The 12,776-nt window shown below is 44.7% G+C and overlaps 1 protein-coding gene across 1 annotated transcript in view; it reads left to right on the plus strand.

Annotated features, from left to right (window-relative positions):
* The window catches only part of RRBP1 (ribosome binding protein 1), a 33,840-nt gene that overhangs the window by 3,669 nt on the left and 17,395 nt on the right, over positions 1-12,776 (plus strand). The window contains exons 3-8 of the mRNA XM_035103461.3: positions 1,002-1,150; positions 3,708-3,830; positions 5,525-5,677; positions 6,658-6,776; positions 7,617-7,770; positions 9,864-10,002. Coding sequence (XP_034959352.1) covers positions 1,002-1,150; positions 3,708-3,830; positions 5,525-5,677; positions 6,658-6,776; positions 7,617-7,770; positions 9,864-10,002 — 837 coding nt within the window. The remainder of the gene's footprint in view (positions 1-1,001; positions 1,151-3,707; positions 3,831-5,524; positions 5,678-6,657; positions 6,777-7,616; positions 7,771-9,863; positions 10,003-12,776) is intronic.

Genomic DNA, 12,776 nt, shown 5'->3' on the forward strand with positions numbered 1-12,776 from the left:
TTCCTGGCCACCCAAAGCCAGCTTGAATGAAAACACTTTTCATAGTTTCCAGATGCCCACACTTTATCTTTGTTAAGTCTTTCAGTGGCCAGAATAGTGCTAGGTATAAAATAATAGAGGTTGATTATCTCCAAGGAAAATAAATTCCATAATTGAGGGGAGGCAATTATTGCAGCAGAACAGAATTCGCAAGAAAGGTGAAGGCCCTGTATACTTCTCTCATGAAGAGGGCAGCACCCTCAATGTAGAAAAATGTACCTGAGCTCTGAGTGTTGCATATGTCTACAGCATATGCAGAAATCATCCTGTAATGTGCTACTTTATCTTACGAAAATATATCGGTACTACATGCTTTGAGTGAGTAAAAGTTGCCTGAAAAAGCTTTTCACTTACTCAAGAAAAGAAAATATTTCATACGACTTCGCCTTTAATACCCCCCAACTTATATTGGAAAATGGGATGCGGGTGGCGCTGTGGGTTAAACCACAGAGCCTAGGGCTTGCTGATCAGCAGGTCGGCGGTTCGAATCCCTGCGACGGGGTGAGCTCCCGTTGCTCAGTCCCTGCTCCTGCCAACCTAGCAGTTCGAAAGCACGTAAAAGTGCAAGTAGAAAAATAGGTACCCCTCCGGCGGGAAGGTAAATGGCATTTCCGTGTGCTGTTCTGGTTCACCTCGCTTTACTGGCTGTGGGAGCCGGCGTACAGTTCCGGGTCATGTGGCCAGCATGACTAAGCCGCCGCTTCTGGCAAACCACGTAGACCAGGCATCCCCAAACTGCGGCCCTCCAGATGTTTTGGCCTACAACTCCCATGATCCCTAGCTAACAGGACCAGTGGTCAGGGATGATGGGAATTGTAGTCCAAAACATCTGGAGGGCCGAAGTTTGGGGATGCCTGACGTAGACTGTCTTTTGGGTAGACTGTCATTTTTGTTGTTGCTGTTGTTGCTAGTTTTTTTTTTAAATTCCCAGCTTACTTCTCTCCTCACACTTCTGTTTTTAGGTACCACAGATGTTGAAAATATGCTTTACGTTCCCTATAAGACCTTATGTTCCATAATTAGCAGCATGGTTTTTGGTCAAGGGGAGGCCCAGCAACTGATTGAAATCTTGACCGAGAAAGCAGGAGGGGCTCAGGACCCGTGGCTGATGGTATGGACATCTTTTGATCATCAAAGGCCTGCTGTGGATACACTTCATGAGAGTATTAATGGCTACAAGCCGGGATGGCTGTGCTCTGCCTCCACGGCCAGAGGCAGTGATGCTTCTGAATCCCAGTCGCTGGAAACATCAGGAGGGCAGAAGGCTCTTGTGGTGCTCAGCTCCTGCTTGCAGGCATCTGGCTGACCTCTGTGAGAACAGGAAGCTGGACTAGATGGGCCATTGGCCTGGTCCAGCAGGCTGCTCTTAGTTTTCTTACGTTCATCTTGAGGACATTGACTCTACACAACAGACTAAGGAAGAGCCAGGCCATTTGGTTGTTTCTTCTACAGCGGAGAAAGCAGCAGGGTGTCCTTGCCTATTGAAATGGCCATGACAGTAGGGCAGGCTTCCCCAAACTGCGGCCCTCCAGATGTTTGGGCCTACAACTCCCATGATCCCTAGCTAACAGGACCAGTGGTCAGGGATGATGGGAATTGTAGTCCAAAACATCTGGAGGGCCGCAGTCTGGGGATGCCTGCTTTAGAACACAGTTCTGAACATACTTATTGGGAAGTAAATTCTAGTGAATGTACTGAGACTTGGGCCTAATTATCTCTGACACAGTAAACCTGAGATTGAACCACACAATTCCAGACTGCAGGGGGTGCTCACGTGATTACATTATTAACCCATCCCCAAAAGTCTTAGGCATGTAGAAAACTAAATTAGAACCCTTCTCCCTAACATGACAATTTACAATGTGCAAATTTATTTTTTCAGAACTGAAAATATTCAATCAGAAGTGGGCTCTGCAACAAAATGTTGCAGTATGGGGTGCTTCTGTTCAGCATTCCAGCTAGCCAGCCAGCCACACCATCTTACATCCTCTTACGAGTTTGGGGATGCCTGCAGTAGGGTCATATCAAGGGGGATGTAACTCAGAGCCTCTGACTTGGTCCAGTTTATTTTATAAACCAATGGATCTCTGGTTCATGAAACCTCCCAAATATATATATATATATATTTATGGTTCATCAGCGCCAAATAAAATTAACGTTGCATAATATAAAATATATGTTACTTAGAATGGAGGTTTTTTTAAAAAAGCAGTTATAGATTGTCTATGTGAAATTTCTATATTTAGATATTTTGCAACTTGTTCTGTGATTTTTTTAAAAAAAATTAGAGCTTGGGGCAAAGGTCTCTGGTAGGTTAATGAAGGGCCAGGCTTGCTAACAAATGTGATATAGCATAAGCTTTTGTGAAGTGTCCACTGCAATGGAAATGGGGGGCTAGGGGAGCCTGCTTATGCCCTTCCTTCCACAACAACCTTGCAAGTAGGCCAGTCACATCTTAGAACTATTCAGTAATCACTGTGACCCCCATCTGTCAACACTTACGGCCTGCAGAGAGGAGGGGATTCTGGGGTGCTCACAGAAGTAGTAAAAACTGGGACCCCAAGATAGCATTTGGTTTCCTTGATCTTTCCTGGGGTTCAAGAAAGTTGCTTTTCTCTGCTAAGATCCCCCTCGGTTCGCGAGGGACAACAGGGCAAGCACCTGACTGCTTTCAATGCAGCCTGTTCTTTCACTCCAGTAGCAGCTAGTCCAGAATCCTACAGTTTGACATAAACTCATTCCGGACCTCAGCAGCCAAATTATACGAGGTTTTATGAAGAATACAAAAGAAGAGGAGAGGAGAAAAGAGCAAAAGCAGGCTATTGAAAATGAAAGAGAGCTTTTTAGCTGAGATCTATCTTTCTCTGACCTGGTTACAAAGAGGCTTGTGGTCTCCTGATGTGCAACACAGTGTAGGCTTTCGCTTGCAGAGTTTTCTGATGGGTGGTGCAGAATGGAAGGTGAGGGAGATGGATCTCCCACCCACGTTGGACTCAGGGATAGTTGGCATTTTTTAGCCAATCAGAGCACAGGTCAGGTAACTAGTGTGAAGCTTGGGAAGATGCTAGTTGCTCCCAGGGCACAGGAAAGGATGATTATCGCTGGGGGAAATTGCTGCTGCATAGCTGCCAAGTCTCCCGAATTCCCCAGGAAACCCCCGTTTTTCCAGCTGTCCCCAGCCAATTTTTTTGTTTCCCCCCGGTTTATTCTGGCGTGGCGGCCATTTTGGAACTGGGCGGAGCATGCTCAGAAGCGACTTTTGATGCTGCTCCGCCCAGTTCCAAAATGGCGGCAGCGCTACTTCCGGTCTGCTACTTCCAGTCCAGTCCCTTATTTCTCAGGCCGGAACTTGGCAGGTATGCTGCTGGATTTCTCCATCTTTCTGCCAGACAGAACCTGTTCTGGTTTTCTGGATTCAGGAGTCGGCTGAAGCACGTGCTTGCCTTGATCAAGCAAAATGGAGGGAAAGAGAGCGTGGATTTTCTACACATCCACTTTTTCTGATGAATAACAAGAAAAAGGGAAATGGGATAACACTCTGTCCTTCCATTGATTGCCATTATGATACCAAGCAATCACTTTTGGGTCTGATAGCTGGCTGGCATACAAGAGAATACGGTGGTAGTTCTGAAGCACTTCATCCGGCACTGAATTGATTCTTGTTGCAGGCAACTCAGAAAGGCGACCCCATTGCCGTTCTGAAACGACAGCTAGAGGACAGAGAGAAGCAACTCGCAACGGAACAAGAAAATGTAACTCTCGCAAAAGCTAAACTGAGAGAACTCTCCAAGGTAGGTTCTTACAGTGGCTTCAGAAGTGGCGCTTCAAATATTCAGAACTTACATTTTGGGCCCCGTTGCCTGGATACAAGCTCCTTATCTGTGTCCAGAGTGTGTTTCATATTTTCATTCCTGCTTATGGCATCTGCTGGCAATGGGAACATTCTCTCATTCTGCTCTTAATCATTTATTTATCATCAAGGAGCTTCACTGTTTGCTGTGATTTGCAGAGTTTCAACAACAACATTCTGAAGTCACCCATATCTTCGTAACTGAAGAAGTGTGCATGCACACGAAAGCTCATACCAAAATAAAAACTTAGTTGGTCTTTAAGGTGCCACTGAAGGAATTTTTTTATTTTGAAGTCACCCACTTTAGGATGGATTTGCAAATTTACATATCAAATCTTGGCAACAGGTTTTCTGCCCCTATGGGAGTGCGGCTTCCTGCTCCAGTCCATACAAGGGGTGCTTAGGGGTGACCTGGTACAACATACAAAGAAACTTATTGCAGAATGTAATCAATCATTCTCTCCTTCTGAAGAGCTGTGGCCTGATATTCTTTTGAGCATATTTAGAATAGTCCCAGGGCTCTAGTGAATATTATGAATACCATATGAAAATGCTCAAAATTAGACTAAAAGTTTTGTCATTCGGAGGTGTCAATGCCTTTTCTGACAGAGTGTTATCAAATATTACATTGCTTATATCGAAGAAGACACATTACACCACAGGGATTGTACCTGCCACCATCAACCCTTTCTTAGTGACCCTCCAATAGCACCTTTTTGCAGACCAGGCCTTTAGATACTAAAGTGATTTGTGAGATACTAAAGTGATTTGTGAGATACTAAAGTGATTTGTGAGATACTAAAGTAATTTGTTAGATACTAAAGTGATTTGTGAGAGCCGTCTCATGTTGCTTCAATCTAATCTGTGAAGCTACCCCCACTTTTGAGGTGGATGTGTAACTTCATTCCAGGTCAACCCTGTAACTAGGAGACCTCAACACTTTTTAGTGGTTATAGCAAGCATCCCCAAACTGCGGCCCTCCAGATGTTTTGGCCTACAACTCCCATGATCCCTAGCTAACAGGACCAGTGGTCAGGGAAGATGGGAATTGTAGTCCAAAACATCTGGAGGGCCGAGGTTTGGGGGTGCCTGGGTTATAGCATCAGGTTGCTACAGAGTGCAAATGAGCCCACTTAAAGTTCAAAGTGTGAGCTGTGTTCTCTTCTACCAAGGGTGAGGAAACTCAGGCCGGGGACCGAAGACGGCTTTCAAGGCCTCTCTGTCCAACCCATGGGTCTCTTCCACAAACCCCACCTCTCACTGCAGGGCACATGAAGTGGTTGTCTCACGGCAGAGGCTCCAGACAGCTGGAAGGGTTGGCGCTGCCACCACATGCCCGCTGCTGCGCCCGCCTGTCATAAAGAAACAGTGACTATGATGTGTGAGTTTGTATAGTTTGTGTGTCACATCATAGGAAATCATGGGAGCATAGTTCAGAATGGCATGCTGCTGGCACCCATAAGCAAATGGGTTATTAATACCGGTTTAAATCTGTGTTTTAATTAAACTGAGGCCTACTGTAGTAACTGAGTAATCCCAAGAATCAGCAGTGTCTTGAGTTTCTCCTTTGCTGTATGTTCAAGACCTTGACTCCGCCTTTTATGCACACCTCATTATAAACGTCTTCTCTTGAAGGAACTCACAGCAGAGAAGGCAAAAGCCTTAAGTGTTGAGAATAAGTTGAAGGAGCAGCTGCAGACACGTGACCAGGAGGTGACCGCTCTACAAGCACGCATGCAGGCCACTTACCAGGATCGTGAGACTGAGACCCAACAGTTGCAAGGAAAGGTGGGATAAGTGGCTTCATGTTATTTAACACAGGTTTATTTGTTGTCAAGGATTCCGTTGGAATTCTTTTTTTTTGTGGAAGAATGAGAAGAGCAATATTAGAGCTTTGTCCTACTTGGATCTCCTTCATCCAAAGCACAAATAAACAACTGGCTGTGTGACGAAGCATCCATAGCCGCTTTCTCATACGCTAGATTTGGCCCATATCTCTTTGGCTCAAATATATTCAGTCTAAACCAAGGGTAGGAAAACTTTTCAGATGGAAAACTGTCCATGATTGCATCCCGCGATTCAGCTGGGGCAAGCGGACCCACACAATCCCTACCCCAAAGCCGTTTCCCATGGAAACTGAGGCATATAGTTAATTCTTAAAAGTTTCACCTTCCGGTTTGGTTTCTCTGTAGACTTTAAAAAATAAAATTGGTTTATAAAGCTCTCCTTTACCCTATTCCGATGGTGCAAAGGGTGAAAAGAACTCTGTAATGCCATCAGAGGATTGCAAATAATCAATGCCCATCTGAATTGCAAACCCTACCTTAGAGCTATTCAAAGCCTCACACTTCAGAATGCAATGGCATATAAAAAATTGCATGTATTTGCAACAGAAACCAAGTATGCTTCTCTGTGGAGACATGTTCTCTTTGTGTGGTAGAGGAAGGAGCTACAATTGTACCCTTGGAGCAGCACCAAAGGCCTTTTCCTTCTCTGCTGCTCCCTGCTGGCTGGGAGGGGACTCAGAGGGCTGCATTAGGCTGTGGAGACACCTGGCCCATGAGCTGGGGTTCTAGTCTACATACTGGTTGACATGCCAGTTGACTCTCAGTTAGAAAAACCAAACAAAAAACAGTGTAGAGTAAAAAGAGAGGCCTAGAATCTTCATGGTAAAGCTATGTGCTTTCCATGCCGAACCCTGAGCTGCTACATCTAGATGTAAATGATAGCCGGGAGCTGTTCTGATGTTCTTCTTCGTTGATTTTCAGATTCGAACTCTACAAGAACAACTGGAGAATGGCCCTAACACCCAACTTGCTCGCTTGCAGCAAGAAAATTCCATTCTCAGAGATGCTTTAAACCAAGCCACAAGCCAGACCGAGAGCAAGTAAGATGGACAATATTTTAGTCAACGTGAAAATGTAATGTAAGAGGGAAGAATTTTATAGGGGTGGTCTGTGCAGACAATAGGTGTGGCTTTAGTGTGAAGTCTTTGAATTAGTTAGGTGCTAACACTGAATAATTTCTTTATTGTGTGAATTCTGTTCTGAGAATATTCACTTAGTAGGCAACATCCAGAGCAGTTGATCATTGTCATGATAGACCATTTTTTCCCAACCCACTCCAAAAAGGGGTGTTCTCTTTTTCCAGTCTAGCTATCACTGATTTTGCAGCAGTGATCAATTTAGTTGTCACCTCTAGATCATTTTTTTAAGATGACTGTTTTAAAATAGCCAAACATAACAATCTTGGGCATGAAAGGTATATAGCGTATCCCAAATAACCACAGATATTGAATTCCACAATTGCATTTGAGGGCATTCCTTTCAAATATGCATAAAATCTGTTTTAAATAACTGCCTCTCCAACAGTTATAATGCCCTACTCTGTATACAGTATTAAATTTAACTTATGTGGAGTATCGTTCTCCAAGAATATTATAATAGTTCTCCTTCAAATCAGCAGACAACAATTTAGGTGGAACATTTTCCCATAACCATTTCCATTATTTCCTGTTCCCATCCCTTATATATGCTGGCGGCAAGAGAAAAAAATTATGACGCCAGACTTACATTGCTAGGAAGATATGGATGGTGGGGAAACAAGATGCTGATACGGTTCTATTTATCAAATGTTGCATATAGGTAGATTTTACAGTTCTTTAAAATCAGAATTGTTTTGAAGCAAGCTTGATTCAGACCTTGCTATTTTCACTTTTGTAATTCAGACAAAATGCCGAACTGGCCAAACTGCGCCAGGAGTGTAGCAGACTAGGCAAAGAGTTGACTGAAAAGTTGGGCACATTACAGCAGGTGGAAGATCAGAAAAGGGTCTTGGAGATAAAGGTCGCTGCCTCCGAAGAACAAATCCAGCAGCTCCAGGTCAGTAACAGACAGGTACCAATAGTTCTGTGCTTACAGTGAAAAGATTGCTAGAAGTTGAAAGATTTGGGTTCTGGCATATTTCCATTTCTGACCCCGGGAAGGTGACTTCGCTTAGAGACACTTTCACTTAGAGAGTGTCCCCTTCTGCGTCCCACTGTAAAGGCCCTTCAGATCTTCATGGGACAGGAAATCAATATGGTGGCCCCTGTCCCCTGCTGGGTGTGTGTGTGTCACCATTCATTTTCACATGGTTGCAGGGCCATTATTCATCTCTGCACCCTTATGTTGTATGGACTTATCATATGTAGCTAGCTGACCGATGCAGTTAAGGAAACTGTTGAGTCGTGGGAAAGGCGGATGAAGACACAGCTCTTAAAACAACCAGCTCCTTATTTCAGCTCTGAGTACTGGACTGCACAATAGCTTAGCCGGCTGGCTTATATAGTACTCAGTAACTTGCAACAGTAACAAACTTTCCCTAGTTACCCAATCCGGGAACAGCAGTCTCAATCCTTCATTTGCATGTTGTGGACCTGAGTGAGAACTGCAGCCACGGTGTCCAGAATGAGTATTGCAGTCAAACTAAATACATAATACATAACAGAAACTGTGTTACTCAACAGATAATCATTTGGCTTCAAATGGTCCATTTAATGGATAAAGCCTTTTCCCCACATTGGAATATGTATGTATGTATGTATGATGTATGTATGTATGTATGTATGTATGTATGTATGTATGCATTTAGTTAGTTAGTTAGTTAGTTAGTTAGTTAGTTAGTTAGTATACCATCCTTCATCCATAGATCTCAAGGTGGTTCACAACAGAAAGATCACAAAATGCATAGGAATTACATTCTGTAGGAAAGAGTTTTCCATTTACGTATACACTATACTGCATATTCATCTAAAGACTGATATGAAACTGTCTCTTATCTGTATCAGATGCATCTGGGGCCATTACAAAGGGTCTCGTAAGATCACTCCCTTTTGGCATAGCATCTAAGGCACCACCCCATTCAGGAAATCAGTGGATGGGGTGATCCGCTGCTTTTTCAGCACATCTGTTTAGGGTTCCGGAAGTGTGGCACATTGGAGGATAAGCAGACTGTTGTATCCCTCTAATCCTGGAATTTGTCATACTTTGTGTCAGCTCTATGGCCAGTGGGCGACAAACAGAAAGCACGATGGCTTTAGAGACAAGTAGACCGGGGGGGGGGTGCTGTCCAATAACTGCTGTTCACTGTTCTGCATTTACAACGACCCCACCCCCACCCCCACCCCTCTCATGGTGATAAGATGGAATAAGCTCATGAACAACTCTAGGGAAACCGTGTTGGACACAAATTCATTTATTCATACCTGCTTTCCTGAATGTATCTGCACTGGAAAGCTGCAGCAATTGTTGCTTTCTGGTACTCGTGACAAATAAATATGTGTGCTTCATGTGTGACAAAATTCCTGAATAGCGGTAATACCCATGGAGTCATCTGTGAAGCTGTATGCATGCTTGAATGAATGAATGAATGAATCTTTATTTGCATCAGCCATTGGCCATAGCAATAAAACAACAATACGACATACAATGGATAGAAATAAAAAGTCAATTATATAAAATACATTTTAGGGTTTTGAATCAATAGTCAAATGGTGGATCTTATTCTAATTGTCCCAGCTAAAAACCTTGCAACCTTTGCTGTCACCTGCTCATCTTGATCTGCATGCATGTTTTGGGATATACAGGACAGGAATTGTCACAGCAATAATCAGGGCCACCCCAGGATGTTTTGCCACCAAAGGCAAAACAGAAAACACCCCTGCCTCCTCCTCTGGCAGTGGGTGGTGGGCTTTGGTTGCGCAGTGGATGAGGAGGCAGCCAACAGGTGCAGGAGGCAGTCAGGAGGGTACTCCATGCAAGCTGGAAGCTGCTGCCCCTCCCAGCCATCCAGAGCCAACTGCCTCACTGCACCTGATAGGCGCAATGCCCTGGTACGACATGCTAGAAGTCACGTGGCTTTCAAAAAGTAACCCTGTGCTTATAAGCCTGCTTTTGTCTCACATCTTAATTTTTATCCCACCTCCTTCATGCAGATATCCCAAAAAGAAAAGGAGGCCCCACTGCAGAAAAGCTTGGAAGAGATGGGCGAAGAACTCTGCAAATCCCAAGCCAGCTATCAAAGCTTGCAGAAAGAGCTGGGAAAGGCGAAAGAGCAGCAGGCCAGTCTTGTTGGTGAGATCCTATTGTAGGGAGGATATCACAAAATTCTCCATCTGGCACAGTCGTTTCCCCAGGAGCTGAGTCAGGACGCTGGATCCACGCTGGATCTGAGAGGTTTTGTCCTCCCACTATAATGATCCCCCAACTATTAGCTAGTAACAAATCTGTTTTGGGTCATGGTGCTTCTGTGAACAGTGGTTGTCCAGTTCCAGGCTCTGATACGTAATCCTCATTTTTAACATCCATTTCAGTTTATTTCTAGCTTGAATTTGGACAAAAACAGCTTGGCACCATCCTCTGGTGGCTCCAGGTCTATCTGGCAAGCATATTCCAGATGTTGGTGCTAAGGACTGTTCCTTAGCTCTGTGACATTTATGCTATACAGTTCTTACAAAACCACAACAACAACTTTTCCTCCGTCATGTTCAACATCTACAGGTAGGTAGGTAACCTGTGGCCCTCCAGATGTCGTTGGGTTGCGACTCTCCTCCTCCCTGATTTTTGGCCACTCTGCCTGGGGGTGATGGGAGTTGCAATCCACCAATATCTGCACCTCGAAAAGAAGATGAAATGCCTGGACGTGGTCCAGAAAAGGACAACCAAAATGATCCAGGGACTGAAACAACTCCCCAGTAAGTAAAGGTTGGGAGCTTTTCAGTTTTGGGGAAGGGGGAAAAAAGTCACATAAGGGAAGGACACGATACCTGTGTATAATATTACTAGAGAGCGTGGATTGAGAGTAGTTCTCTTCTCTCTCGAATAACACCTGGGACCACCTAGTGAGGCTGAATAGTGGAAGATTCAGGACAAGAAAAAAGAAATGACTTCTTCACACAGCACATAGTTCAAACTGTGGAATTTGCAGCACAATGATGCCCCCCCCCAAAACCTGGACAGCTTTAAAAGGGGATTATTCATGGAGGATCATCAGCTGAGAGGGATGCTGTTGTGCTTATTGGACCCAGGTGGCGATGTGGGTTAAACCACAGAGTCTAGGGCTTGCTGATCAGAAGGTCGGCGGTTCGAATCCCTGCAACGGGGTGAGCTCCCGTTGCTCGGTCCCAGCTCCTGCCAACCTAGCAGTTCGAAAGCACGTCAAAGTGCAAGTAGATAAATAGGGACCGCTCTGGCGGGAAGGTAAACAGCGTTTCCGTGCGCTGCTCTGGTTTGCCAGAAGCGGCTTTGTCATGCTGGCCACATGACCCGGAAGCTGTCTGCAGACAAACACCGGCTCCCTCGGCCTATAGAGTGAGATGAGCGCCACAACCCCAGAGTCGGACACGACTGGACCTGATGGTCAGGGGCCCCTTTACCTTTTTATAGGCATATACTTAGCCACTGAAGAAAAGGATAATGGACTAGATTGGCCCTGGCTGTCATCCATCCAGTTAAATAAATGTGGCTGCCGGTGCCACCATCTCATCTAATTTGGCCATAATTCTGAAAGAAAACGAACCAGGGACTTCCAGAGGCAAAGCCAATAATGTGTATGGAATACTGAAATTGCATCCGCCTTTATTCCCAGTGCTGTTTATATGAGCACGGTTTATTTTTTATCTTTTATTTATTACACCAAGCTGGATGCACAGCACACTGTTACTACATTTCAGAAAAGCTTTTCCAAACTGTTAAATGATTTTTGTACGGTGTAATAAGATGTCTGGATCAACCTAGTTCTATCCCATGCTGGCTTATCTCGTCTCCCATTTGTGGGTGGAATTTTTAAGGGGAAACACAATAATCTGCACATCCAGTTTGGTGGAGTACATTGAGGCCAGTCATCTTTCCCCATTCAATGTAAGACCGCTAGGGATGTTGGAACAGGTGATCTCCATAAATAGATTGGGGCAGCCATCTGTTTCTTCGTCCAATTCCCAGAGAGTGACTGCATTTTATGACACATTAAAGGAGGGGTTTTGTTTGTTTGTTTGTTTTACTGTGTGCCCGTTATTTATTAACTTAAAGGTAAAGGGACCCCTGACCATTAGGTCCAGTTGTGACCGACTCTGGGGTTGCGCGCTCATCTCGCATTATTGGCCGAGGGAGCCGGCGTATAGCTTCCAGGTCATGTGGCCAGCATGACAAAGCCGCTTCTGGCAAACCAGAGCAGCACACGGAAACGCCATTTACCTTCCCGCTGTAGCGGTCCCTATTTATCTACTTGCATTTTGATGTGCTTTCGAACTGCTAGGTTGGCAGGAGCTGGGACCGAGCAACGGGAGCTCACCCCGTCACAGGGATTCGAACCGCCAACCTTCTGATCAGCAAGCCCTAGACTCAGTGGTTTAATCCACAGCGCCACCTGGGTCCCATTTATTAACTTATATAATGCTTATTTACCAAGATGGCTTCTAAACAGTTTACAGTGGTGCCTCGCTTAACGAATGCCCTGCTTAACAAAATTTCCGCTTAACGAAAGGTTTTTTCTAGAGGAGGTTGCCTCGCTAGACGAATTCGTTTTACGAAAAATTCATCTAGCGAATCGCGGTTTCCCATAGGAATGCATTGAAATTCAATTAATGCGTTCCTATGGGCAAAAAAAAATTTCCGAAAAAATTTCAATGCATTCCTATGGGATTCGCTAGACGAATTTTTCGTTATAAGAAAAGACCCGTGGAACGAATTAAATTCGTCTAGCGAGGCACCACTGTACAAGTATATTAGCTGTTCTGGCTGCCCTGCGACTACCCCATAAGCAACTACCTTGTTGCTTAATTCGTACATCTGTGTAAGGGGGTGGCCTGGGTAGATTGACTCCGAAAGGTGAACCGGAGTGCCCTGCATCC

This window comes from Zootoca vivipara, chromosome 8, assembly GCF_965207765.1.
Source record: "Zootoca vivipara chromosome 8, rZooViv2.hap1.1, whole genome shotgun sequence".
Taxonomy (NCBI): Eukaryota; Metazoa; Chordata; class Lepidosauria; order Squamata; family Lacertidae; genus Zootoca; species Zootoca vivipara.